This window comes from Anser cygnoides, chromosome 21, assembly GCF_040182565.1.
Source record: "Anser cygnoides isolate HZ-2024a breed goose chromosome 21, Taihu_goose_T2T_genome, whole genome shotgun sequence".
Classification (NCBI taxonomy): domain Eukaryota; kingdom Metazoa; phylum Chordata; class Aves; order Anseriformes; family Anatidae; genus Anser; species Anser cygnoides.
In genome coordinates, this window is record NC_089893.1 from 6,094,127 (window position 1) to 6,118,612 (window position 24,486).

General features: G+C 45.8%; 1 protein-coding gene across 2 annotated transcripts; it reads right to left on the bottom strand.

Annotated features, from left to right (window-relative positions):
• Window positions 1–723: 723 nt before the first annotated feature.
• SCN3B (sodium voltage-gated channel beta subunit 3) lies at window positions 724–15,082 on the bottom strand. Of its 2 annotated transcripts, XM_066981337.1 has the most exons (7): window positions 14,591–15,082; window positions 13,483–13,855; window positions 6,140–6,303; window positions 4,320–4,545; window positions 3,134–3,272; window positions 2,426–2,522; window positions 724–1,935 (listed from the first exon to the last, which is right to left on the bottom strand). In XM_066981337.1, the coding sequence occupies exons 3-6, from the start codon at window positions 6,236–6,238 to the stop codon at window positions 2,459–2,461; spliced, it is 528 nt and encodes a 175-aa protein (XP_066837438.1). In that variant the 5' UTR covers window positions 6,239–6,303; window positions 13,483–13,855; window positions 14,591–15,082; the 3' UTR covers window positions 724–1,935; window positions 2,426–2,458. The 2 variants fall into 2 exon arrangements, with proteins under 2 accessions (XP_066837438.1, XP_013044069.3); XM_013188615.3 differs by lacking the exons at window positions 13,483–13,855; window positions 14,591–15,082 and adding an exon at window positions 7,884–8,080.
• Window positions 15,083–24,486: the final 9,404 nt, after the last annotated feature.

Sequence of the window (24,486 nt, forward strand, 5' to 3'; positions counted from 1 at the left end):
GAACAGAGCTGAAGTGAGAGAGGTTTATGTAACCTTACCTAAAAATCACTCTGAGCATTATTGCCATGGTCAGCAATGGAAACTCTGTAGTTATTTTCTAGTCACTCATCTGTTGCTGTGGATTCAGAGTTAGGATTATGCCCAAAAGTGCCTTAAGGCCAGGCAAGTTGGCCTAGGGAAAACTAAGATATCCATCAAAACTGGAAGAGCAGCTATTTTTTGGCCATTATGTTTTAAGGAACCAGTGCCCAGACTACAAGCGTGCTTCATCTGGAAAATGTGCTCACGTCGCCAGACTCAGCTCTGGACTTGAGAAAGATCCTACAGTGAAGACTGGCTCCTAGTAGTTTACTGAAGTTGACACTGCTCTAAAAAAGGCATTTTTGAATAACTGCCAGTTAGAAATCTGGCTTGGGCTTGACTGACAAATGGAACAATTTCTGTGATTTTTAGCAACACATAAACTGCAGCAGAACATAAGCAGGGGAAATTCCATATGTAGGAAGCATGCTTTTGATTCACAAGCATTTTGGAATATTTAAAAGCAGTCAGTGTAGCAAAATTTGTCAGCTCCTGCAAGCAGTACAGGCTCCATTGCAGCAGGGGTGTAACACCATCTACTATATGAAAAGAAAACATTCTCCCACTTTAAGTACAATTCTACCCCGGCCAATGTTTCTACCATTTGTTTCCTCATAGTCCTGGTTATTGAGCTCAAATATCTATGTTTGAGGCCAGAAAACTGATTTTATTCTGTTTAAACCACTAAAATTTAAAAGGTCAGTTTGCATACACTGAATTTACAGTGTAATTCCTGTGCAGTAGTGGGTCATTTACAATGAATATTGAGACTAATCATCACGTAATACATAATTACTACAAAACTAGGAAAAAGTAACCACTTTCCATATTCCTCTAGGTGGTGCTGCACGATAGCATGAGAAGACCATCACAGTTACAAGTACTATCATTTTACAAAGCTGTCGGTCCTTTTACTGTGAGGACTACGCAGCCTATTTACTTGGCATGCTTGTTTGCCGCCAGCTGTCATCCTTTCAGGGTTTTCCCCAGAAACAGGTTAAAGGCATACCTTGTCTGACTGGCTTGCCTGTTGTTGCTGAACACGGCTCCACAGGTTATTCCTACCACTGTGTCTCTGCATGCTTGAGGAGTAAACCTGCTACACAAGGGAAATGGAAGGAACTAAGAATTTTGACACGTGCTAAGTGGAACGGAGGGTACAGGGGATTCTTGTATCATACAGCCTCCCGAATTAGGAGTACTTCAGGATTTATGTTCTCAGCTCCCTCCTTCAGAAGCAAGTGTGAACATGGCACAGGGACTCATTCTTCCTACTACACATTTTTCATCAATTCCAATGCGTTTATAGTCTTCACACCTCATACTCTACATCTGCACTGGTAGCCCAAAGTCCAGAGCAACTTACCGAGCAATAACTCAAGTAATTGAACTCCTTCTGTTTATCACCTATAATAAATGCTGGGGCTGTAACAAATGGTGGAACATCACCCTAAACGACCTCGTTCCCAGTCCTGCAGGTCAGAACAACATGATACATACAACCTTTACCTCTGCAATGGAGAACTAGCATATTTTGCAAATAAAAGTGGTGGTGACAGCAGCTAAGGAATGACACTAACATTTACAAAGCCATTAACGTGATGAGGGGACTGAAACTGGGGAAGGAGCCGTGCTGCCCACACCCCTGTGCCCTTTGCTCAGCATGCTTCAAAAGGAGAGTCCATTAACAAATGGGCTGGCAGCTCAGAATGGAGTCATGAGGCCAAAGTCAAGGCTGTACAGAGTCCAAGGCAAATGGAAGAGAATTTACACTTCCCCGTATTTCCTCCCGACGGCGTAGAGCTCCCCCTCAAACCTGGCTGGCATGACATGGTCCTTCTGTCTTCAGAGCCCCTGCAAGCGAGAGAATTCCCTTGGAGTGCAAGTCATTTGAAGGTACTGAAGTGCGGATCGTGATACATTTAGCGTGATACCTGACAGGACGTGAACAAGTCTTTAGAAGACCTAGATGACAGACTTTTGCACACAAAGTCCTTCCTAGGAGACGTATCCTTTGGAGACAGTGCCATTTATTCCTCCTGTTCCCCATCTGCAGGGGACAGTGACTGTCCCCGACTCCACAGGAACGCACAAAGGAGGAGTAATGAAATCACGGCCTAAATATGTGCCTTGGTTTGGGGTTTAAAATAATTAGTATACCCACCATCCAAAGATACCTGAATTGCTTTTAAGGTCACTGGAGAAGCTCCAGAGAAGGGGCAAAGCCAGACTCCAGGAATCTCCCCTCTGCCATTTCTCCAGCCCCACACACACCTAACCCACTGTAGTAAGGGTGAGGGGTTGACAGGCACAAGCAGCAATTCACTGCTCCCTCATCACCTACCCTGGTGCCGTTTGTTCCACTGGATCCTCTCTGCTATTCCTCCACAGGCACGGCACAGTTTTCCTTGTTTTCTGATGGAATCGCAAGGTAGTCTGTTCTGTAGTTGGAAGGAAAGAGGAAAGCTTAACTTCAAGTGCACATTTCAGGCCCGTTCACCCTTTCAGAGATACTGAACGACTGTAAGTATCCCTAAGGTAACAAATTCCACCTGTAGAAGATGCTCACAGTAGGATATTCTCCTCGGCATAGTCAGGAGCAGACAGTGAGCCTTCCCGACTGTTAAACCCTACACATACAGCTTTCCTAGAGATGGGAATGGGCCAGCGTAAAAATTGGAACATCTCTGGTGTGTCAGCTGCCAGAATTGCCCTTCTCTTCCTCTGCTTTTTCAAAGTAGCACAGGCTGCAGACTTGTGAGTCAGATCTCTGAGGGCAGGCCTTCCAGGAGAGCATCTCCACATGGTTCATGCTGGGCCACTTTGGAATACTGCCCACCTTGGCCACCCTCCCTTCCCTGTACATCATCCCTCACCTTGCTACTGCACTGTCTCTTTTGGTACTCCAGAACACTGCACTTATTCCAGACATAGCAAACATCAGCTAGAAACGTGCAAGAGCAAGGTTTGGTCTTCTTGCAGCTGGACCTGGACTGAGACGTCTGAAGGACCCTTGCAGAACCACTCACATCTGAAGGGATGTCACACTTACGCATTTTCCTGGGCAGCCTCCTCTGCCTTAGAGACTTTTCTGTAGCAATAGACCATTTCTATCAGTAGCCACAAGGTGAGGAAGACCAGCAGAATGTACATCATAATTTCAGAGATGACTGAGGTGAAGTCTTCTCCAGCTGTTGAGAAAATGAAATCATCTCTGATCATTTACATGCAGCTGTCAGAGCACAGCAGCTCCATTCAAACTTTCCACCCTCCTGTCATCCTTCCTAACCCACCTTGCCACAGACCCAAGTGCCACTACACTGTCATGGGTCAAAAGACAGGGAGCAGGCAAGGCTGCCAGCAGAATATGTATGCCGGCAGTGATTCCACTGCGTGTTTCCACAGGCATCAAGCATGCACAGGCTTGCACGTGTCTTGCATTCTCTGCATCCTACACATTCCTACAGATTGCTCACCATGTGCCTGTCTCACCTTCACATTCTGCTTCCTTTGTACATCTTACTCGCTGCTGTTACTTGACTGTGCTGTGCCGGCAGTGATTTGAGAGAGATCAAAACAGAGATGCTTGTGGAGAAAAAGGAAAGGGTAGACACAACAAGAAAAGATGAGGGCTAAAAACTCTTGTCCCTCGCTGTAGAGGACAGCAGGATTCCTACTGGTTTCTAACAAGCCAGGATCTCAGCACAGACGTGAGCAAAACCAAAAGGAGTGGTAAGACAGGAGCAATGCAAAGGGAAGGAGGGGCTGGGAGAGGGAAGAAGCAACAGACTGCTGTCAAAATGGAGAATGAGTTGTTCAAAGAGGGAGGGGGCGGAAGTGAGGAAGGAGAAGCTGTGGGTATCCTGGCAAAGGCCGTGCTGTAGCATCCCAGAGCCGCCAGGGGAGAAGTGAGGGTTCTCTGAGCAGAGAAACTGGAAACCTCTGCTTGCACTTTGTGCCTGCCCAGCTGTTCCCAGACATTGCCTCAGCTTTCCATCCTTATACCTTCCCACACTCACACAAGCACTCTGTGCCCAAGGCAAGGCTGCAGTCAGGAAAAAAAATAAAGCTGGGCTTTCCTCTGGAACCCTGTATAGTACTTGCTGTTGGCAAAGAAAGACACAGCTACCTGGGAGCTCAGTCACCCCTCTCCTGCCATGCAATACAAAATTATGTCCCTGTTAGACAATGCCCATGGCACGTTAGGACACAACACACTGTCTGCCAGTCCTCCGTACCCTCCTCCACCACGGTGAGGTGGATCTGTCTGGAGCTTGTGAAGAGAGGCCGGTGAATCTCAAACTCAAACTCCCGGGTGATATTACAGGTGTAGATACCCGAGTCGTTCAAGGTCACGTTTAACACAGTGATGGACACATCCTGCATGTCTTTACTCCCATTCCACTGTAACCGACCACTGAAGCGGCTTGGAAATTCTTCATTTGTATTCCTGTACTTGTAGATCTGTGAGGAAACATGAAGGGATACTCAGATTAATCACTGACTCATATCTCGGACAACACCACAGAATATGCAAAAAATGGTTGAAACTCTGTTCTTCCCTAGGTACACCTGTGTATGGTCTGGGATATGACTTCCTTGGGAACAACATGTATTCAGATTCTATCATCCTTTACCTCAAAATCTTAAACTACTTTGCAAAAGAGAGAAAACTGAATTATCCCCATTGTGGAAGTAGAAAAACTGAGGCACAGAACAGCAGAGAGACATAGGGACAATGACACAAAAGATCAGCAATGGAACTAAAATTAGGATCCCGTAGTCTTAATGACCAGCCTGTCAGTCACTGGATCATCTTCAGAAGGTACCACAGAAAATAAATACTGCAAAGACAAACGGTCATCTTCAGTAAGCCCTGGGATACTCAGCTGAAATCGAAGTGTTGCAGAAGAAATAGAGCAGTGTGAAAATGTCAGAAGAACAGATCTTAGGTGGCTTTCACAGGCCTAATCTTTGGCAAGTTTCTGGCTGACCACAGTTCACAACATTACACTGCCTGCCCCAGCTCACCCTCATTACCTTTCTTTGGGTTGCCACCAGCACATACATCGCCTGGGTCACTGAAAGCGAATGCCTGCCTCACTCCCTAGTGTGGCTCCTTTTGTTCTCAGACAGTTAGAGACTATTTGCTATCTTGTCTGTCTCTGATTAATCACAATAAAATGCAGGTACTTATGTAATTATTCACACTTAGATAAAATAGCTAGAAAGAAATGTGTGCACTCAAACCTTGTTCTCAGATTTACCATTCTTTCTTGATTTCCAGTTGCCTCTTGTGTAAGATTCTCATTTTAATTCACCCTGAAAACTTAATTCTACCCTTTCCTGACAGGGATCCAAAACAACAGAGATCATGCCACAGAGAGCACACTACTGCTTTCTCTGTAGCAAAAAAAAGAATTAAATTATGTTCCACAGATTTAGCAGAGCCTGATTTAACCTCCAAAGAACAGTTTCAGGGTTAAGAAGTTGCCCAGGAAGTAAGACTTGGCCAAGGCAGCCAGGACTCACTCCATACTTTTATTTCCCTTCTCAATTCCCTCATATATTGGACAATACATATTAAAGGAAAAGAACCAGAAATTCTCATTCATGTACGTTTATGTACAGCCCCAAATGTTTGGGCTCACCAACAGATTCCAGCTTTTCCTGACACAGGTACCTGCTGCGTGCAAGTGTGGATAACAGCTAAACAAGGAAAAGACACTTTAGATACTGCCCAAAAGCAGTGCTGTGGAACCTCTGGGTGAAAATGCTATAGAAACGGTGCAGACCTGCAGTTTGGAGCTGAATTTAGCTCCAAGCTTGTCTCTCCTCCATGTCATTAAAGCAGCCTGCTAGGCATTTCTACAAACTTTGAATGAAAATGAGGCATAAACCTTTTGTTTGTATTTAGGTCTCTCTTCTTCATCAAGGACCCTGTGGCAAGACAAACTCACTCTCCTAGCACCTTTTGGCTTCTCCTACATGCCTTCGCTGGCCCATGTTACACAAGATGACCTAGGAAAGCAAGGGCTCAGCTACCAAACATACATACGGGTTCATCTTTTCCACCCTCTGGCCTGTAGAACCATTCCACCATCGTGCTGGCTGTCACCTCTTCCCTTTTCATGCAGGAGATGCAGAGAAGCTTCATGTGTTTTCCTTGGACAGCCTCTGTCTCTGATGGAACTTCAACACATACTGCAGAACAAAAACCAGCTAGGAGGAGAAGTGAGAAGAAATGTAAGAGAGAAAAAGAGACGTATCAGTTATCCACATCTCAGCACTTATGACCCCATCATCCCCCAATGAAAAACCTTTTGATTCATTACTAGCACCCTCTGACAACAAATAAGTCTCAAATGTCAAATTTTACCAAGCTTCCTTCTCGGAGACATAAATAATTCATAATAATTAACAGAGGGTGATCACTTCATGCAGATTCACCTCTCCAGCATCTGCCTCGCCACAACTTTAATTTTCCCCCTAGTAATTAATGCTGCTTTAGAGGCACCGTTCATTCTCTCTCGCACATGCTGAGCATGCTCCTGTTTCAGCAGCAATTACAGTGTCTGGTATGAGAGAAAGCCCAGGATTCAAGCATGGAGGAACAGCTCGCTCTTCTTTGTGCTAATTTAAAAGGTCTGGATGTTTTAATCTGGCAATGTGTTCAAAACAAAGGGGTAGGATTCCTGTTTCGCTTCCTGTTTCTAGGTTTCATAAGCAGTCCAAGGAACCAAGGGGCTTGGACTCGAGTACATTTGGCAGCTGGGGGAGTTATTGATTTTATATGCATTCTTGTTCAAAATGTTTCCAATCAGATTTGTGCTAACACTGGCAACTATAAAATACTGCTCTCCCAACCAAGACAAAAATCACAATCTGTGAAGCCGAATACTTGATGTGAAAACGAATGCTTCAGAACAGCATCTCAGACTAAATCCCTGCTGACATTTGTCCCCTGGGCTAAACAATGCTGGGTTACGTCTGTCCAAACCTGTCTCCAAAGCCTAGAGTGTAGCTGACCGAAGATGCTGATTTTGCTAGCTGCTCCCTTCCTCCCCAGCCTCTGAGATCCCATTAACCCCCACATCTTGAGCACTGAATTATCCCGGGACCTATCCTGGGGAACAGTCGGATTCCAGTTCTCCCATACTACCAGCTCCGTGGGTAGCAACAGCTTTCTGGGAGAAAGGAAGAAAAAAAATACTGGATCATGTTTTATTCCAGTTCAATTAAATATGTACACCCACATTCACGTACACACACGTAACCAAGAGCTGTAGGTATACGTGCATATTACATTTAGCTGTATTTGCAAAACTAGCAAACCTTTGCTGGATTTCAGAGGAAAAACTGAAACTGCAATAAAAGCTCCACATTTCCTCTAGTTTACACACACTGCATGGACAACTAGCACTGAACACGCACCGCATATTGGTTTGCACAACCTCTCTAAGGAAACTACACGTTAAATTACATTGCAAAATTGAGAACAACAGCAAACAGGAAACAGTAAGGAACTTGCATGCATGTAAAAGCACACGTTTTCTGTGGTAAATCCACTTAGCGAGAATACATTTTCCTTGTTCACATTAACTCCGTTACTTTCCTAGTAACTCTCTAAACGTTATTTCCTTCTCTCGTAAACAAAACTAAAATCCGCTCCGAAGGCTGGGCTCCACGGCAGCCTCCAAGAAACCCTGCTAGGAGAAGCGGCGCTTGAAAGCAGCATCCTCCAGGAAAGAAGCAGAGGATTTGGAGGAGAACCTGAAGACGACGAGGAACGGAGCACCTACCCCAGAGCACCAGCACGGCCGAGGACACCCACACCAGCCGTGGCAGCGCGGCCATTGTCGGGAGCGAGGAGCAGATCTCCCAGCCTGGGCAGCGGCTCTGGCGGAAAACGCTCCGGCTCCTCTCGCCGCCTCGTCCCCGGTGCAACAGGATGCCCCCGGCGTGCCCGGAGGAGAGAGCCGAGGGCGGGTGGATGCCGCCGAGCGCTCCCGGATCTTCGGGCGCCGCTTTCCCCGCGGGGCGGGACCCGCGGCCCGGCGGCAGCACCACGGACAGGGCCGGGGCAGCAGCCGGCAGCAGGTGGCCGCGGGACGGGGCTGGCGGCGCTTCGCCCTCCGGCCTCCCCCGGCCGCCTCCCCCCCTCGCTCGGCAAAGCCTGCGCCGAGCCCTGCCTAGCCCGGGCGGGGGGCCCGGCTCCCGGCAAGCATGCGCGGGCCCTCCCCTCCCCTCCCTTCCTCCCGGCCCCGGCCCCAACGCGGGGAGCAGCCGGGCTCCTCCCGGCCCCGGGGGGCTCGGCTGCGCCCCCCCTGCAGCGCCTCGTGGAGTCAGGGGAGCGGGCGGCGCTCCGGCATCCCCCTGCCCCGGCTGCGCGGACGTGGGGCTCGGTTAGAGCCGGAGGGAGGATGTTAGCGATGTTGGCATCACTTATCCGGCCTCCGAAATAAATCCGGATTGAGGGAGGGGGAGAGCTCTCCGTGCGAGGTCACACAAAGGCCTCCGCCTCTAATGAGGTTAATATTAACATTTGTATAGCTCTGAAGGTCGCAGTTGGAAATACTGGGAAATCCTCTCTCCTCATGTTCCAGTCTGATTCCCAGGGGGTCGCTGCCAGCAGCGGGCTGGGCTTTCTCTTCTTGGACTGGAGCCACCGCGCCCAGAAGGGCTTCTCCAACTTTGAAGGTCACAGTGGACTGAGAGGGAGAAATGAAGTGCTTGTTAAATGTGCTCCCTTCTTTTTAAAGCGTCTGCTCTGATGGCAGCTCAATAAACAGCGCAGTCTATTGAATTAAACCTAACCCATCCCATCAGACGACATGTGAGCAACTTCGGTGCCAAAACCCAGAAGCAAGTGTTGGACACGGGCAGCGTGCGGACGGTCAGACTCACCCGAACTGAAAAAACTGCAGGCAGCAGAGAGCATCAGCCCCGAGCCCGTCAGCTGGACGTTCACTCTCAGTAAGGCACAACATTGCTGAGGTCCAGACCTGCCTGGTGCTGGGGGCTTGGTGCTGAGGGCACATGCGTACAATCTGGTCCCTGTGCTGTGTAAGCAAAGCAGGCACAGAACAAAGACAGCAAATGCTTTTCCTAGACATCATCATGAGATGATGATGACGCTCATGTCAGTACACTCCATTACTATCTGCCAATAACCGTGTGCTGAGCAACTGCCTCCTCAGCACCCGCTACCCTCTCCAGCGGTTCCCTTGCACGCTGCATTTCTGCGATGGCAGAATTACACGAGGCATGCCAGGGTCCAAGCAGCACCCGCATCTCCCAGGCAGCATCAGGCACCGAACCACAAATGCACAGGAAGAGAACATCAGGTGCAGGTGCACGAGGAGCCATGCAACAAGTCCAGGTAATTCCCAGCTAAGGACATCTTTTCAGCTCCTTGCTCTGCTCCATTTTTACCCCCTGGACACGTTGTACTCTGCCTGGTTTCAACCCACGGCTGGTTGGGAGCTGAAACCTTTGCAGCCCTGAAGTATTACAGCAGCAACTGACCAAAGCCATGATGGTTCCTGTATGCTGGCGGTCAAGTTTCACTCGCTGCCCCCTCTGCTCCTAGGCTGCTTGGGTTTCTGTGCACTCCCAAACTCATCACAGCTAAGACCCATTCACTGTATCTCCAGGAGCCAGGTGTGACTGGGGAGACCGACAAGCCACTGCCCTGCAGATGCCAGCAACGCATCTGCAGATGCCAGCAACACACTTCCGATTTCCCCCTTAAAAGCCAGCCCTGACGAATATCCAAATCCTAACATTTCACTTTTCTCTACAGAAAGACAAAATAGCAACTGTGATACCCAGAGCTGATGGAAGGACACAGCCTACTACAGTCAGTCAGTTGTTTTCTCCCATCGCCCCTGCTGTGTTCACAGCTCAGCAAAAGGAAGGGCAGACAAAGCCACGGGATTTGCTCCTAACTTTTCTGGAACAATCCAGCCTGTGCGTGGTGGATGAGTGCGGATGGAGGGTTTTTTTATAGACCCAGGAACTACTGAACAATGTCCACGGCCATCTCATTTGACAACCACCTGTTTCATGAAGTGGGGTGGAAATCACATCTGTTCTCAGGAAGCCAGGTGCACTGCCAGAAAGCACAGGACACGGATCAGCAGAGTTGTACTGCGTGTGCTACGGCTGCTCTAATTACATCTATCATGGAGAATCCTGCCAGGGACAATAGGGGCTGGAACTATAGGCTTATGAGGAAGCTGCAGCTCTGTCATTTGGTCAGCAGCCACTAATTGACCCTTCATCATTTCTTCTCCTTTCTTAGCACAACCCTGCTCTCAGGTGCCTCAGCGCTCCTCCAGCAAGAAACAGAAGCCTTTCCTCCTCTAACCCCAGGCACTCCAGAACACATCTGTCAACCAATTTAAATTACAGTAACAAACAAATATCCTTAATGAGTTTGTCCCTCAGAATCATTCACGTACAGACCTCAAGCACTGCGCACTACCCATCCTGGTGAGACTGGAGCTCTAATTACTATTTAAGGAGACAAACTGTACCCAGAGATGAAAATTGGTGAAACTGGGCTTGGATTTAGGTGGATTGTAACACAAAAAGTCATATGCTAGAGAAGTACATGGAGATCACACCCTCTCTCACCTGGCTCTGAACTTTATTCCTTCACCTAGAGTATGCTTCATGTACTACAGACAAAACCAAAGGTGATTTAAAATAAATACCTGTAGTCAGTCCAGTTTATTGAACTGCCAGAACTTGTTCCCTGGACTTTTTTTCAGCTATACTGCATGTTTTGAGAATGAAAGGATAAGATACTTTCACTCTTACTGCAACCTGGGCTTAGCTGGGAACCACTCCAACATCTCCATGTGCCTGTCTTGAGCAGACAAGAAACACTGCCCAGACCTCATCAGAAAAACCTGCAAATACACGGGATGTCGTACTGGAAGCCTCTTTGAATTTTCCATGCTGTGAAAGGGGTGGAGAGCACGTATCCTCCACAACCCACCCAAGCCAAGGATGCACAGCCGCTCCTTCCTGCCCTGACACTTCCAGAGAGCAGGCTGGGGACAGGTGTGACCCGCAGGGTGCAGGGTCCTCGGCACCAGAAAGCCCTCAGCCATTTTGCTGCTGCAGGGGAAACGCTGAAGGGGACTGAATGGTGAGGGAGAAATCTCTCTGCAAGAAGCAGCCCAACTTACCGTGCAGGAGTTGCTATGGCAACCCACCCAGTTAATGCTTCACAGGCAAAAAAAAAAAAAAGGCAAAAAAAAAAAAAGGCTGGCACTTTTGCACAGGCACAACAAGATGAGGAGATAAAAATAAATTCAGCACCCCTGCCCCCACTAATCCCTCACTCTTATGGTCTCCGAGCCAGGCTACAGGAGTGGGAACACAAAACCTGTATCTCTGGTCTCCGTGTGACAGCCATCGCGGCAGCTTCCTCTGCCATCGCAGTCACATCAGCTCCCTTCAGTGCAAATCTCTTCGCTGTGCAGCTACACATCAGCAAAGCTTGTTCCCTGCACAGCCTCTCCTGTCTGGCAGGAGCCAACACAGACCCACCCCGGCATCACTTGCTCCTAGTCAGTCGTCCCAGCCTCTGTGCAGTAAGCCAACAGCAGCAGTGCAAGCTCCCGATGCACAACAAGTGCTGGAGGAAGGAGCACAAAAAGCAAGGGATCACCCTTCACGCTTGCTCACTGCTGCTCCCCGAGAGCAGCCTCGAGCTGGTACCAAACTAGAAATGGTTTGCAGCAAAGTCACGCAGGATAATGCTGATAAGACTGATTTAAAAATGCTGAATTACATGAAGGCATCCTTCCCAAGCACTGAAAAAACACTCTACAGAAATCCACTGTAAGGGCAGACTTCTCTAGTTGCCTTTACAGGACAATTTCAATTCTCTCTTTATCCCATGCAAGATTTTAAATGTATTCGCCATGTACATACTGACATCTGGCCCCAGTTACTGTAAGCAGCAGACAGCGATACTCCTCATACACCTTTCCATCTGCAGACCTACATTTCCAGGCGATGCAGAGCTCCCAGTGCAGTTTCAGGTGCGCCCAGCCCCAGCTGTGTGCTCCTCCCAGACACCCACCCCATACACAAGGGAGGTCCCTGTCGGTGCTCTCACAACGCAGGTACCCAGAGTAACTGTGCAGCCTGACCTGCTCTCCGATATAAACACCTGCCTGCATTTGCTTTCCAGCCTTTTTTTCTGATCTATTTCCCCATGAATGTAGCAGATTCGGGTTCCCAACACACATACCCCTACGATTCCTGACAGCTATGCTCCATACTGAACAACCACTCCATTTTCTGTCCCATACACGCTGCAAAACATCTTTCCAATGTATAGGATTGTGAATGTTCTTGATTTACTACTACTCGCAGAGCTTTATGTAGGTCTGTTTGTGCCTGCAGAAGAGACCAGCTGATTTCCAAGGCCTTTGGATGGGCAATACTCTGGCCCTTTAACACCAGCTGCTCTCCCTTCTTTTTCGGTAAAGACACACAAGACCCGATCCCTTTGCCATCCTTACCTCCCAGAGAAAACACAGGCTGTTCAACACGCCTCTATTTATTGTTGGCTCTGAGAATTATTTTCCTTTCAGGACAAAGAATGAGGAGGACAGGATACAGAGAGTCCTTCTATCTGTGAACAAGAACCAACTGCTCTGGCAAGCCGGCTGCCTGAGCTGTTTGTGACCTCGTAATGCTTTCCAGAGTGGTGCTCCCTGTCAGAGAAATGCTTTCTCAAACATACAACAGCATTGCATAAGCCAAAGCCTGCGCATGCACAGAGGACTGGCAGGGTCTGGGGACTTGGATCCCTTTAAGCAGCAGGTGCACTCTGAAGGCTGGGCTGAAAATTGTCCTCTCTGTCTGAGAAATTGGCACTGAGAGACATTCCTGCACATTGCTAACTCTGTGGTCAGCAACTAAATAAACATTTTTTCAGACCTTTAGTGCAAGCCATATTTGGAGGTGTGTTACGGTATACATCCTGGAAATTCTAAGCCCTGGTGTTGCTCCAGGTACTTTTGAGATATTGTTTTCTGAGACTCAATGCCAATAAAATCAAGTAGTGCATATGCACATAAGCAAGTCTTTGTGTGCTGTAACTGAACTGCTGTTTTACCAATCTGGAATCTAATGAGGTGGCACTTTCACAAATACGCTTTTAGGCCTCTCCTCAGCCCATTCACTTCAGCAGCAGCTGAAAATCCATTAGCGTCAGATTGCCACACACATTCATTCACATTTGCTCATTTAATTTCTAAACTTTTACTGCTAGTAAAATACACCAAAGCATCAATTATTGTAGCACCGTGCAATGACTGTATTTCTGGAAAAAAAAAAAAAAATCTTGTTCAGCAAGTGTTAGCACCTTACCTTTGCTGAATTGAAGGGCTGGCTGCTGCGGTTTTCCTTAAATGGTGAGCAAGGCTGAAGCTCGTCACAGCCGTTAATAAACGAGGGGAATGCGTCTTTAAGTTCATTTTCAAGTCTCCTAGAAGACACCTCTGGGCTACCTCTCAAGTGTGGTTTGTTTACACAGAAGTCCAGGGAATACAAAGGATTCCAAGAGACTTTTTTTTTTTTTTTCTTGTACAGCAGATGTTTGGTTGGATATACTTACTATCTTGCAGTCACATCTCCATTGTGAAAGAAACTTTCTTGGTTTTTGGTCGTTGTGTATATATACCTTCTATCTGTAGGTTTCCACCTTCCCCTTCCTAGTAACACAACTGTCATCATAGTTCATCTAAAAGAACAAGTACACATAATACATTAGACATCACACACAAAAAAAGGAGAAACAGTTTTTCCAGCTTCAGTATGGCACATCTGAAAGGTCTTTTGACAAATTTGAAAGATGTTTTGTCTTCAGACAGTAAGAAACATCTTCCGGGTCAAATTCATAGGGGCTGGGTAAAATAATGCAAGTTATACAGAGCTTTTAATCTGTAAAAAAAATCACTGTTGTTTTCAAAACCACTGTTTTTCAAAGGGAACCCATTGCTTGTACTTCAGCATCCAAGTAAGCACCTTCTCCTGGCTCGATATTGTGCTACAGCTTGCTGAACTTCAGTAGTTGTTTTATTAACTTAATAAATAGATAAATAAAAATTAAAAAAAAAAAAAGCAAAACCAACCAAACAAGAACAACAAAAAAAACAGTTTTAGAATAATCATAGGTTTTCATCCAGAGGCCAAATTCTGCACAGGAAAGCAGAGGCTACATGGAGAAATACCAAGGAAAATGCGTGTGAGCAGATGCGTGCTGCGGGCAGGAGATAAAATATCCCTAGCGCCCTGCTGTGAAGACCTGGCAAACACCAGCAGTGCTCTGCAGGGCCGGCAGATAGCGCTGTCCTCTCTGTATTCCCGCAGAGAGCTGGGAGGGGAGAGGCGCTTCCCTCTGGTGCAGGAGGCAAGAGCAGGCGCCTCTGTTCACAGAGGTTTTTCAGGCAATACAGATCTGAAGAGTTAGAGATACCGTGTCGCTGGTTCTGTGCTCTCCCATCATGCTGGCTGCATGCACTTGTTGTCATCTGATGGTGTTACTGTTCATTATTCACCTTGGAAAGCCCCTGTCACAGACCAGGCGTTTTGTCCTGAGATTTCACGACAAGGAGTTCTTTAGGGTCCCAGCTGGGGACTGATGAAAAGTCAATGGAGAACAAAACTTTCATCAGAAGAGCCATGAGTTGTATGAAAAAAAGGAATCCCATAACCCTGTGATATTCCATTTCTGCCATGGATTCTTCTTAATATTCTATCAACAAACTGATCCGTCCTAAACTACTTCATTGCTCTGAAAATTCCCTTTCATTTATCTACAAATAGTGTATGTGTGTCCATCACTTACCCCTTTTCCCTGGTTACTGTGAGACTCTTCAGACATACATCAATTCTCTTAGGAAAACAAACAAATAAACAAAACCAGCAGCACAAAGCTATGTTAAAGTTGCACAGTAACTGCCAGGTAGAACGCAATACTTAATACTTATTACTTAATACTTCATGTGCAGGGGCAAATATTGCACCTTCACCCCAAGGATCTGAAGTTCTTGATTTCGCAGAAACATAAAATCCCTGCAGCAGAACAGCTCTCTGTTTGGTGTCTGGTGCCTGTCGAGCTCTAGAAGCATTTGGCCATAAAAGACATACGTGATGCTTAATAAGGACTTCAGAATTAGATTTCTGTGACACGATAAAAGCAAGAGAGATGCAGAAAGCTCTCTGCAGACTAAACCTTGGGATATGGTACCAATTCTGACCCGCTCCACAAGCTTGCCTTGCTTTCCCCCTCTCCCTCACTCCTCCCATTTCATCTGTCTTCTTTGCCCTGCTCAGCCCCTGTCCCCCAACAGGTACCCTTATTTCTGTCATCCTGATCTGTCTGTACCCTGCTGCCTCGTATACCGTACCTGCAAGCCTCATCGGCCCTTGTCCCCTCTCACTGCTTGTTTGATGGACACTTACTCTTTCCTCCATGGTGTCTCTGAAGAGCACGTGGATTACACTGAACAGAGAGGATACTACACATAAATAGACTGTATTGCATGCAGTAACCAACTACAGTGAGTCACTACTTTTAACTAGAAGCTACAGACTATATAAAAACACTGGCTTTGGCTCTAATTAAAACATCCAATGCTCTGAGGAGAATGAATCGGTAACTGCTGATATCACATACAGATATCCATGTGCTCCTGCCACACATCATCAGCCACTTCTTTAAAATAAAGTAATAATAATAATAAAAAAACAAACAACCGTGAAATCAGACAGGGTGGAAGGCAGAGTGAATAATGCAATTCCAACAGCAGCCCTTGTACAGAACATAACAAAAGCACCCCTAGTTCTACATCCCGTGGACAGGAGAGCCAGCAACCTGAGTCATGTAATTGCCTGAAGGTCACAGAGGTTGCTTACTTCAAGGTAAGCTGAAACCAGGTCATCAGCTCAAGTCTGTGCTTTGGCAAGGACTAAAAATCAGTGCCAACTGCCAGCGCCACATGGAGGATGAAGTAAGTTCAGGAGTGCTCTTGGTCCTAAAGATACCATAATTACTTGCCCACCCTCAATAGTAAATGAAACCAAACCCAGCTCTTTGGATGGTACTTACTTTGGAAACAGAAACGGCTTCCTTCCAGCACTGGAGATGGGGATCTCAACTCCAGAACAAGGGACACGGCTGATGGGCTCTCCCTAACCACACTCAGAAATACAGAATTTCAGCACGGTGCTTCCAGAAGGCCATTATTATCAGAAACACTTCCTATTAAAAAAAAAAAAAAAAAGATATTTGCTATTACTCGTAATTAAGAGATAAGCTTGCTGGTCTGATGAGAATTAAATTTTGTCTGCAACTTCCATAACATTTTCCTTGTTATTATATACGGTTGAATGATCAAAACAGGAAATTACTTGTACTGTAATGTCCTTTGTCTTTTTCTTTCATGCTTGTATAGATTCAGCTTCAGAGCATTCTTGTCTAGATACAATCATCCGATGATAACAGCAGATTGTGGATAAGGAGCCGTTCTGATTGCATCAGAGAGTGAACACTATACACATATATTTCATTTAAAGAGACAAATATATCCCTCTACATAAAAGTGGCGATGTCAGAAGCTATCAATATAGTCATAAAATCCCAGTAAGAATGAGGTGAAAGGCTACATATGTGACCCAGTAAGGAGTGGCGTGATCATTTCCATTCCAATGGCACGACACATGGCCTTCAGCCCCTAACAGTACACCAGCTACTAAATTCTGATCATTCATGTACCCAGGATGCTCACAGTACCTCTAAAGCAGCTAGCTATTGCTTCCAGGGTAAACAGTCCTTGATTAAAAGCAGTTTGGGAAGTACAGTTTTCGTTCTAAAACCAAGACATTTTATATTCTCAAGCCTTTCTAGAGGCTTTTCTGTATAGGATCAGCAGAACAATAGCTGGGAGGCTGAGGGAAGCATAGCTCTCTCTCAACCCTCATGCGTGGCAAGCAAAGGAAGATGATGGGATGTCCACTTTTTGTCAGAAGACTTCAAAAAAAGCCATCTCAAGAGGGAGTTTTTTTTTTTTTTTGTTGTTCTTATTTTTTTTTGTTTTGTTTTTAATAAAACAAGTTTTATGCCAGAAATTTCATTACATTAAAAACCAAGCCATGCACTAAGCAGCACAACCCCGACAGATGTTCTCAGTTGGCTGCACGTAACCGTACTCCATTTGCCTGGATTATGTTCTCAGCTCCTGCGTGTAACTGTTCTCCCCACCCAGGGAGCCGGGGAGAAAGGTGCTTGGTGGGGCTTGGGCTGCTCGCTGCAGAGCAACTCCCAGCGCTTTGACATCGCTCCTTCCTCCTCCTACACGCATCCTGATGTACGCCACACGAGGAATGACAGGAGCTGTTTGTTCTATAAATAGTCTTTTTCTCACCAACCACAGACGTTACCACCCTTTCCCAGCATCTCGGAGCAACAGCACGCAACTAGTATCAGACTAGTTGTTTCTCTAAGAAATGACACCCATCAGCACAACATACAGAAGGCACAGGCATAAAACTGTTTCTGAAGCAGAAATAAGAATTTCACACAACCTCAGAAAAGCAGAAAGCTTATTTCAATTTATAAAGAAATGTGCTTTCCCCTATATGTCAGAGTAGCCTCTTTCATTCTCTGAAAGCAAGAAATAAAGCTGCATTTTTAGAGGAACCAAAACCTAAAATAATTATAAAAAAAAAAATCACAGCAAAGTATTAACATGTATCTTAAACACAGCAGCATATTTGAGTTGATTCAAAATACCACGATTGCTCCTAATCTGTAGCAGAATATTAAGCAGGGTATTTTTCCTCTCAATTACTGTGGGGGCCATAAAAGCAGAATTTGAAAGACCAGAGACACATAGGGTCAATTCTGCACACAAGCATATGCAAAATGCATTCAGGTTTTGAATATTCCTCTGGTGTCACCTCCTTCTGCTTTCAGTAGGTACTGGGTACGTATCCATCCATAAACTGATGCAGCCCTTTAACACCTGAGCCCACGCAGTACCAGGTCCCCCCACCCAAGAGGCAGAGTGGAGGCACAGGTAGACCGAGGTGAAGGGATTTGCTCAAGGCCACAGATTAAATCTGGCCTTGAGGTGAGGGCCCTTAGCTTCCTGTTTCCTGCTCTAATGACCAGGTTACGCAGCCTCACCCCACCACTGACCCCCATACCTTCATGGCTGGCCCATGATCACACATGGGCTCATTTGGCAATATCAGTTTTTCTCCTGCCCTTATGCAGCTTGCTCAGCAAAACCTTCTCACCTGATTTCCCTTTCTAGGCAGAGCTTTGCAGTCCCTTCTTTTCCCCACATTGTGCTATGCTGTTGGAACATATGGGTGCCAACGTGCAAGCAGGAAGCACTTCAGTACTTCAAAGTATCAAAAGCCTTTGCCTGCTGATGATAGCAGCATCCTCTTACCCTAAATAATTTCACAAGCTGCTGCAGCAGCGCAGCACAAGGTCCTCTTCCCGCACAATTCTGCAGAATGGGAAGAAATGAAATGCCACACAAGGCAGGCATACAGTAGGACAGTGGACAAAAATCTTCTCTTTTGACAGAAAAGGTCAGCAACATCAGCATACTCCATTACCTGTGTCCAGCTGTGCATGTGAAGTATGGTAAGGAGAATGGTAACCTCACAGGACCTTGTTCTAATCCTTTAGGAAGTATCATTCCAACTACAACCCTTTCAGTTACTTTAAGATATAGACACCTTCTTAATCCTGCACAAACCAGAAAGGTTTCTTTAGTCTCCTCTGGGCAAAGAGGGCTCCATTGTTGTAGCTGTTGTACAAACAACAGATGTAAAGTCAGGTGCTATAGCTTCAGTAGAAGGCAAGAGAAAAATGCAGAATGGGGGAGCAAAAGGAACAGTCAGGCCAATAAATCTGGACTAAACCAAATCTTAGCATTTAAACTTCAGAGTCCTCGACTGACTGCAATAATACAATAACAAAACCGACCTTCCTCTTGGTGCTATCTCAGAATAAAATGTTTCATTTTTTTCTCCTGTTCCCATACTTTTTTTTCCTTGGGGCATTAAGGCATTTGCATTAATGATTTGCATATCATTACATTTGCAAATAGCTACAGTCCTCCTCTATAAACGGATTCTATGTTCTACTAATTTTCTGTTTACCAGTGAAAACACTCATCAGCCAGCTTGATAGACACACCATGCATCACACAAAACAAGCACGAAACTGAGCAAACCTGAACGTAAGCCTGAGAATCCATGGCACAATTCCAAAGGCAGGCTTAGACTGATAAGAAAGATCTAATGCAGTTAGGAATGCTTCTAGCAGCGTATAGATTTTCCTGTGTGTTATTTTAGCCTCAAAGCCAAAATGCTGGCTCGGAAGGTTGAAGTCTTCTGGCTACACCTGGAAAATACAACACAAATACCCTGCTGTGAGAAGGAGCTATCTCCAAGACTTGTTCTAGTTTTGATAATGACATTGTCACCCAACGGGATGCAATCACACTAACAGCAGCACCATTTCCTATTCACGTGGAAGCACTATCACAGAAAAGACAAAAGCCCACAGTGTATTTCACAGAACCCACACAAATAGCACCCAGACAGCAACTCTCTCTGGCCCAGTGTACTGGAGCAGAACTCAGGCTTTCCAATGGGAAGTTCCACCTGCCCTTTACTGGAGCAGCCAGAAAAGCTGATCAGCAAGAGGGTGTCAGTTACTTGTTAATTTCAGCTGTTTTGAAAAAAAAAATATTTAAAGTTTGTAAAATAAATTAAAAATATATGATTTTTATACACACCCCAAAAATAAAAAAATCACAATTTGAACAACATCAGTCAGTTCCACCAATTACTATTTAATGGGGTGTCTCTACATTCCTGAGCACCAAACTGCAAATTCCTTTCAGCTCAAAATGTAATAAAATAGTACTCTCATCAGTACTGAAGTGCTGAGCAGCAGCAGAGTGAGGATGTCAGAGAGAAAAACAAGAAGAGAGAACAGGGCATCACTAAAGCAGGTTGTTGGAGAAGACAGCACAATTACTGGATCATGAAAACTGGCTGGATGCATTAAATAGCAGACCCCAATACTCACTCAAGGAATCTCAGGAAAGGAGATGTTTTGCCACCTGTGTCCTGCTCTAATGAGGCCAATCCAGTCTTGGTTTCGACTGGAATTTCCTTCTGCAACCAGAACAAAAACTTCCCAGCCCTTGCCTGAAGCAGTCTAGAGCACAGTTCACATGTGATAGAGGTTCTTTTTTTTTTTTTTTTTTTTTTGGTGCAGTTCTCGGAAGCGGAAAGGAAGCAGCAGGCCCACAATCCTTACTCCCATTACCAGCCTACTGCACCCACCTCTCTCACGTGGCTTTTAACACTTTCCATAAGGAGGCTGGCAGGCTGCAAAAAGGTCTCAGTCCTGATAAGCATGAAGATAAAGACAGCAGAAAACCATCAGTTAGGACTTCAAGTATCTAACCTACATGTGCTCTGGTTCACTGTACATGTTTAGCTCTTTATATGCCCTCAATTCTGCAAGGTAGTAATTTCCTTTTTCTTCCAGCAAATTCTCAGTGGCACCCTGATACCCCCTGACCCCATCATTTAATTTTCTTTGCCTCCAAAGTTCTCCCAAGCCACTCTTGCCATCCCTGCTTTGCCACTCGGTTTTCCCCTTTCTCAAAGCAGTGCTCCCTCCCACGACTTGCAGGCAGTTTTTTTCCATGCCCTAAGCTCTCCACATCCTGAGCCTTCGGGGCCCAACAACCTGCTCAAGCTACCATTTTGGGCAGATTGAGGCACGTTCTTCGGGAGCAGCAGGAGACAAATTCAGTCTATGGGAACTAAATATGTAGACGCCACAAAATTTCTGGCACTCTGACAGTGACCAGACTATGCAGCACATATCCACAGGTTCACAGGAGATTTCTGTATGGTGGCAGAGTATTTGTAGGATAATAAATGCCTCAGAACTGGGCTGGGCTTCTGGGAGCAAGGGAGGCAAACCACTGAGTGGCACAGGTCAAAGAATCAGGCAAGGAGCTGGAAAATTGCGAGGCAGCGTGAAGGTTTGGGACGTGCTCCAAGGCAGCGTCCTGACGTGCCCCATGTTACAGAAATCCCTCCTGGAATCAATGCCCAAATCTCCTAACCTCGCACTCCGCAGGACATAGTCTCAGAAAAAATAGGGCATGCAGTTTAAGAGGGAATCAGCAACAGAGCACTGAATAAAGACTTGGAGAAAAAAAAAAAAAAAAAAAGGATCTCAGCCTGGAGCACAGTCTGAACTCAGCTCAGGTGCTGGGAGCCCTGACAAGCCTCAGAGAAGGATTTACGCCATTTGGTCTTCTCAGACATGCACAAACCAGGAGGCTGAGCTTTGCTGTTTATCAATGTATAATGCAAGAACAGAAAGTAGGTCAGCAAGAATATCTCAAAAATGAAGAAAACTACCTGCCAGTCCCTTCCTCTGGGGCGGCCTTGATGCATCTGGGCACCAGCAGAGAGGATTTTTAGAGTGAAAAAACAGAGAAACTGCTCGAGCCCGAGGCTGCAATGGACTCCCCCAGACTAGGTCAAGTAGCAGTGCAAGTAAGCGTGCGTTCAGGGAAGAAGAGAAAGATGTTCACGCCTAAGTTCCTGGGGGCCCCAGGCAGAGGCACGCTGCCAGCTCTGGGTGCTCTTACTGCCTCAAAAAGTCAACCCAACGTACAGCAAAGCAGCGGTCACACCATCAGATTCAGCACAGGCACACACAGCTTTAAGCTATTCTTCCTGAGCGTCCTACATAACAAACCCAAACAAATTAAGGAATGAGTAATGAAAAGGTAGGAGGTGGCAAGGCTTGTTTTGGTTCAGGAAAGGATTCCCACCCCTTGCTTGGAATCTAAATTAGATTCAATTTAGATTAGAGTGGGGCAAGGCCAAATCCCCTTGATGAATGAGTTGCTGCAGCAGATTGCTTGTATTTTGTAGCCATTTTTCAATGCATTTCTTTTTTGTCTCCTGCTCCTACTTTTGATTCTGATGTTATCAGCTTCGTGCCATGCCCTCCCCTGTTCCTCTAGGTTAGGGTAGCCCTTATAATCTCTCTCAGTAAGGAAAGAACTAATTTGTCGTCTAGTGAAGAGAGAATGTGTGCTTGGGCTGATAAGTGGATTATCTCCATAAACATGCTGTATAATGCAACGGCACCCCACGCTCACAAAACCAAAGGAATTAATCACAGCCAGTGATGTGCCATCCCAAGGTAAAAGCTCCCTCTCCTGCCTAATGTGCTAGTATTGCAGCCAGGTTTTGTTCTGAAGGGAAAAAAAAAAAGGAGAAATGCACATAAGAAAATGCATATTCACGCTTACCGTGACGCTACAGAAGGCTCTGCCCACGTAATGGACTTTGTAAGGTCACAGCAGGAGGCAGCCGTATGCCCAGGCCAGATGTACAATTGCAAGCAACACGTTTTACACTGACAGCACTTCTCCAGTTTTGAAAATCAAACCACATGATGGGCAGCTTTGAAGATTCAGAACTTACCTTCAGATTGTAAATAACTGCTGTCAGACCGGTATATATTGCACTGCGTGAACAGAACAATTTACAAAGTGAAACCTCCAGCTAAAAAGCATTCGGTAGGCAAGAAACATAAAAAGAGAAACTACATCAGGAAATGCAGTACTGAGAGCACCACAAGCTAATGCAAAAAATGAACAAAGGAACTTTAATGTGCACATTTGAGGGAACCAGGAGAACGCTTTACACAAAAGGCACAGGAACGGTGCTGGCTGCAGAAGAAGCAGAGTCCATCTACCCCCAACAACTCGGGAATGTCGAGGCATTATCTGGTTGGCTTGCTGCAGTAGGGGCTTGTAATTTTGTTCTGATACTTTCCATCTCAAAGATTACTGTGTGAAATATCAACGGTATCAGCTGAAACGTTCAGTCCCTGCTATCTCCTCTCAGGAGAAATCAAGAAAGCACAGCTACTTAAAATGGGTACTCTGCTCCTCACTAGACTGAAACTCTTTAGTCTCTGACTCATCTCCATAAGGAAACCAAGCATAAGCAAATCAGACACTGATCCAGAACAGCGAACCCGGTAGACATTTATATGCTCTGGAAGGCCACCTGCTTTAACAGGAAAGGGATTCATTCATTTCAGACTTGTCAAGAACTGATTTACAACTTGCTCTTGCTAGGTAATAGGGTTTGTGTAAACCAAAAGCAAAGGCCATCACTGACACTTCCTGCAGGAGGCTGGGAGTGCTGAAAACCATCTGTGGGACTTACAATCACTGCACATGGCACAGCTCCTGGGAATTGGGCCGATTCACCTAGAAACCCTGGACACATGCCTGGCTTTCCTCTCACATTGAACATTTCAGCAGTGCCACTCCATCAGCCAAATGAATTGGCTTTCAGAATTTTTACTGGCAAAAAATACATCCAGATATTTCATAGGATAAATTATCACCAGGTGCCAAACTAGATGTTTTATACTAGATTAGAGCTCTATCGCAAGAGACACAATCGTACAGGCAGCTACCACAAAAGCACGAGGCAGCTGGTAACAACCAGGGAGGTGTCCAAAGGCAAATGGGAAATGGTACTGACCCGCAGCATGTAGGAAGCAGAACTGGAATGCTCTTCAATGTGAATGTGCTACTTGAAGCCACCACGAGGGATAAACGCATCTTGGTTTCATGGAGTCTGTGGAGAAAGACAAAAACTTAAAGGTAATTCTGAGCAGGAGACTGAATCCAGCTGGTGAAACCTCCGCTTAGAGGGCCAGCCTGTCGTGGCTAGGCTTTAATTGTGTAGTTAAGCACCTAAGGTGACTTTGGAGGAAAGAGCGTAAGTCAGCATGGGGATGATACAGCCTTGTGATGTGGTCCCAGTTTTCCCTGTTGAATCAAAATTAAACTGCTGTATTTCATTGGTCCAACTCCTCATGCAAGTATCCTCATTTTTGTCTCTTTCTTAGAGAACCCAGTTTCACAATGGGCAGCTGCAAAACCACTAAGCTTTCCTTTTTTTGTACTTATCTTTTGCTTAAGCATGCTACCTCTTGCAGAATCAGTCCATTAATCATTCCGGTGAGAAGAAATCACAGAATTGCTTTTCAGAGTACAAAACAATTCCCACAGGAGTGGTAATTTATTACAACTGGTTTCCTTACGATGCTATTTTCCCTTTCTCAACTCTTGTGGACCTCAAAAAACTGTTTCACTTCTGGATTTTACTTTTTTCTTTTCCTACTAGTATAGTATATAATTTATCCTTTCTGATGTTTAGTTTTACGTGCATTTTGTGACAAAATGACACTCATTTTGCAGTATCACTTCAGCAGCT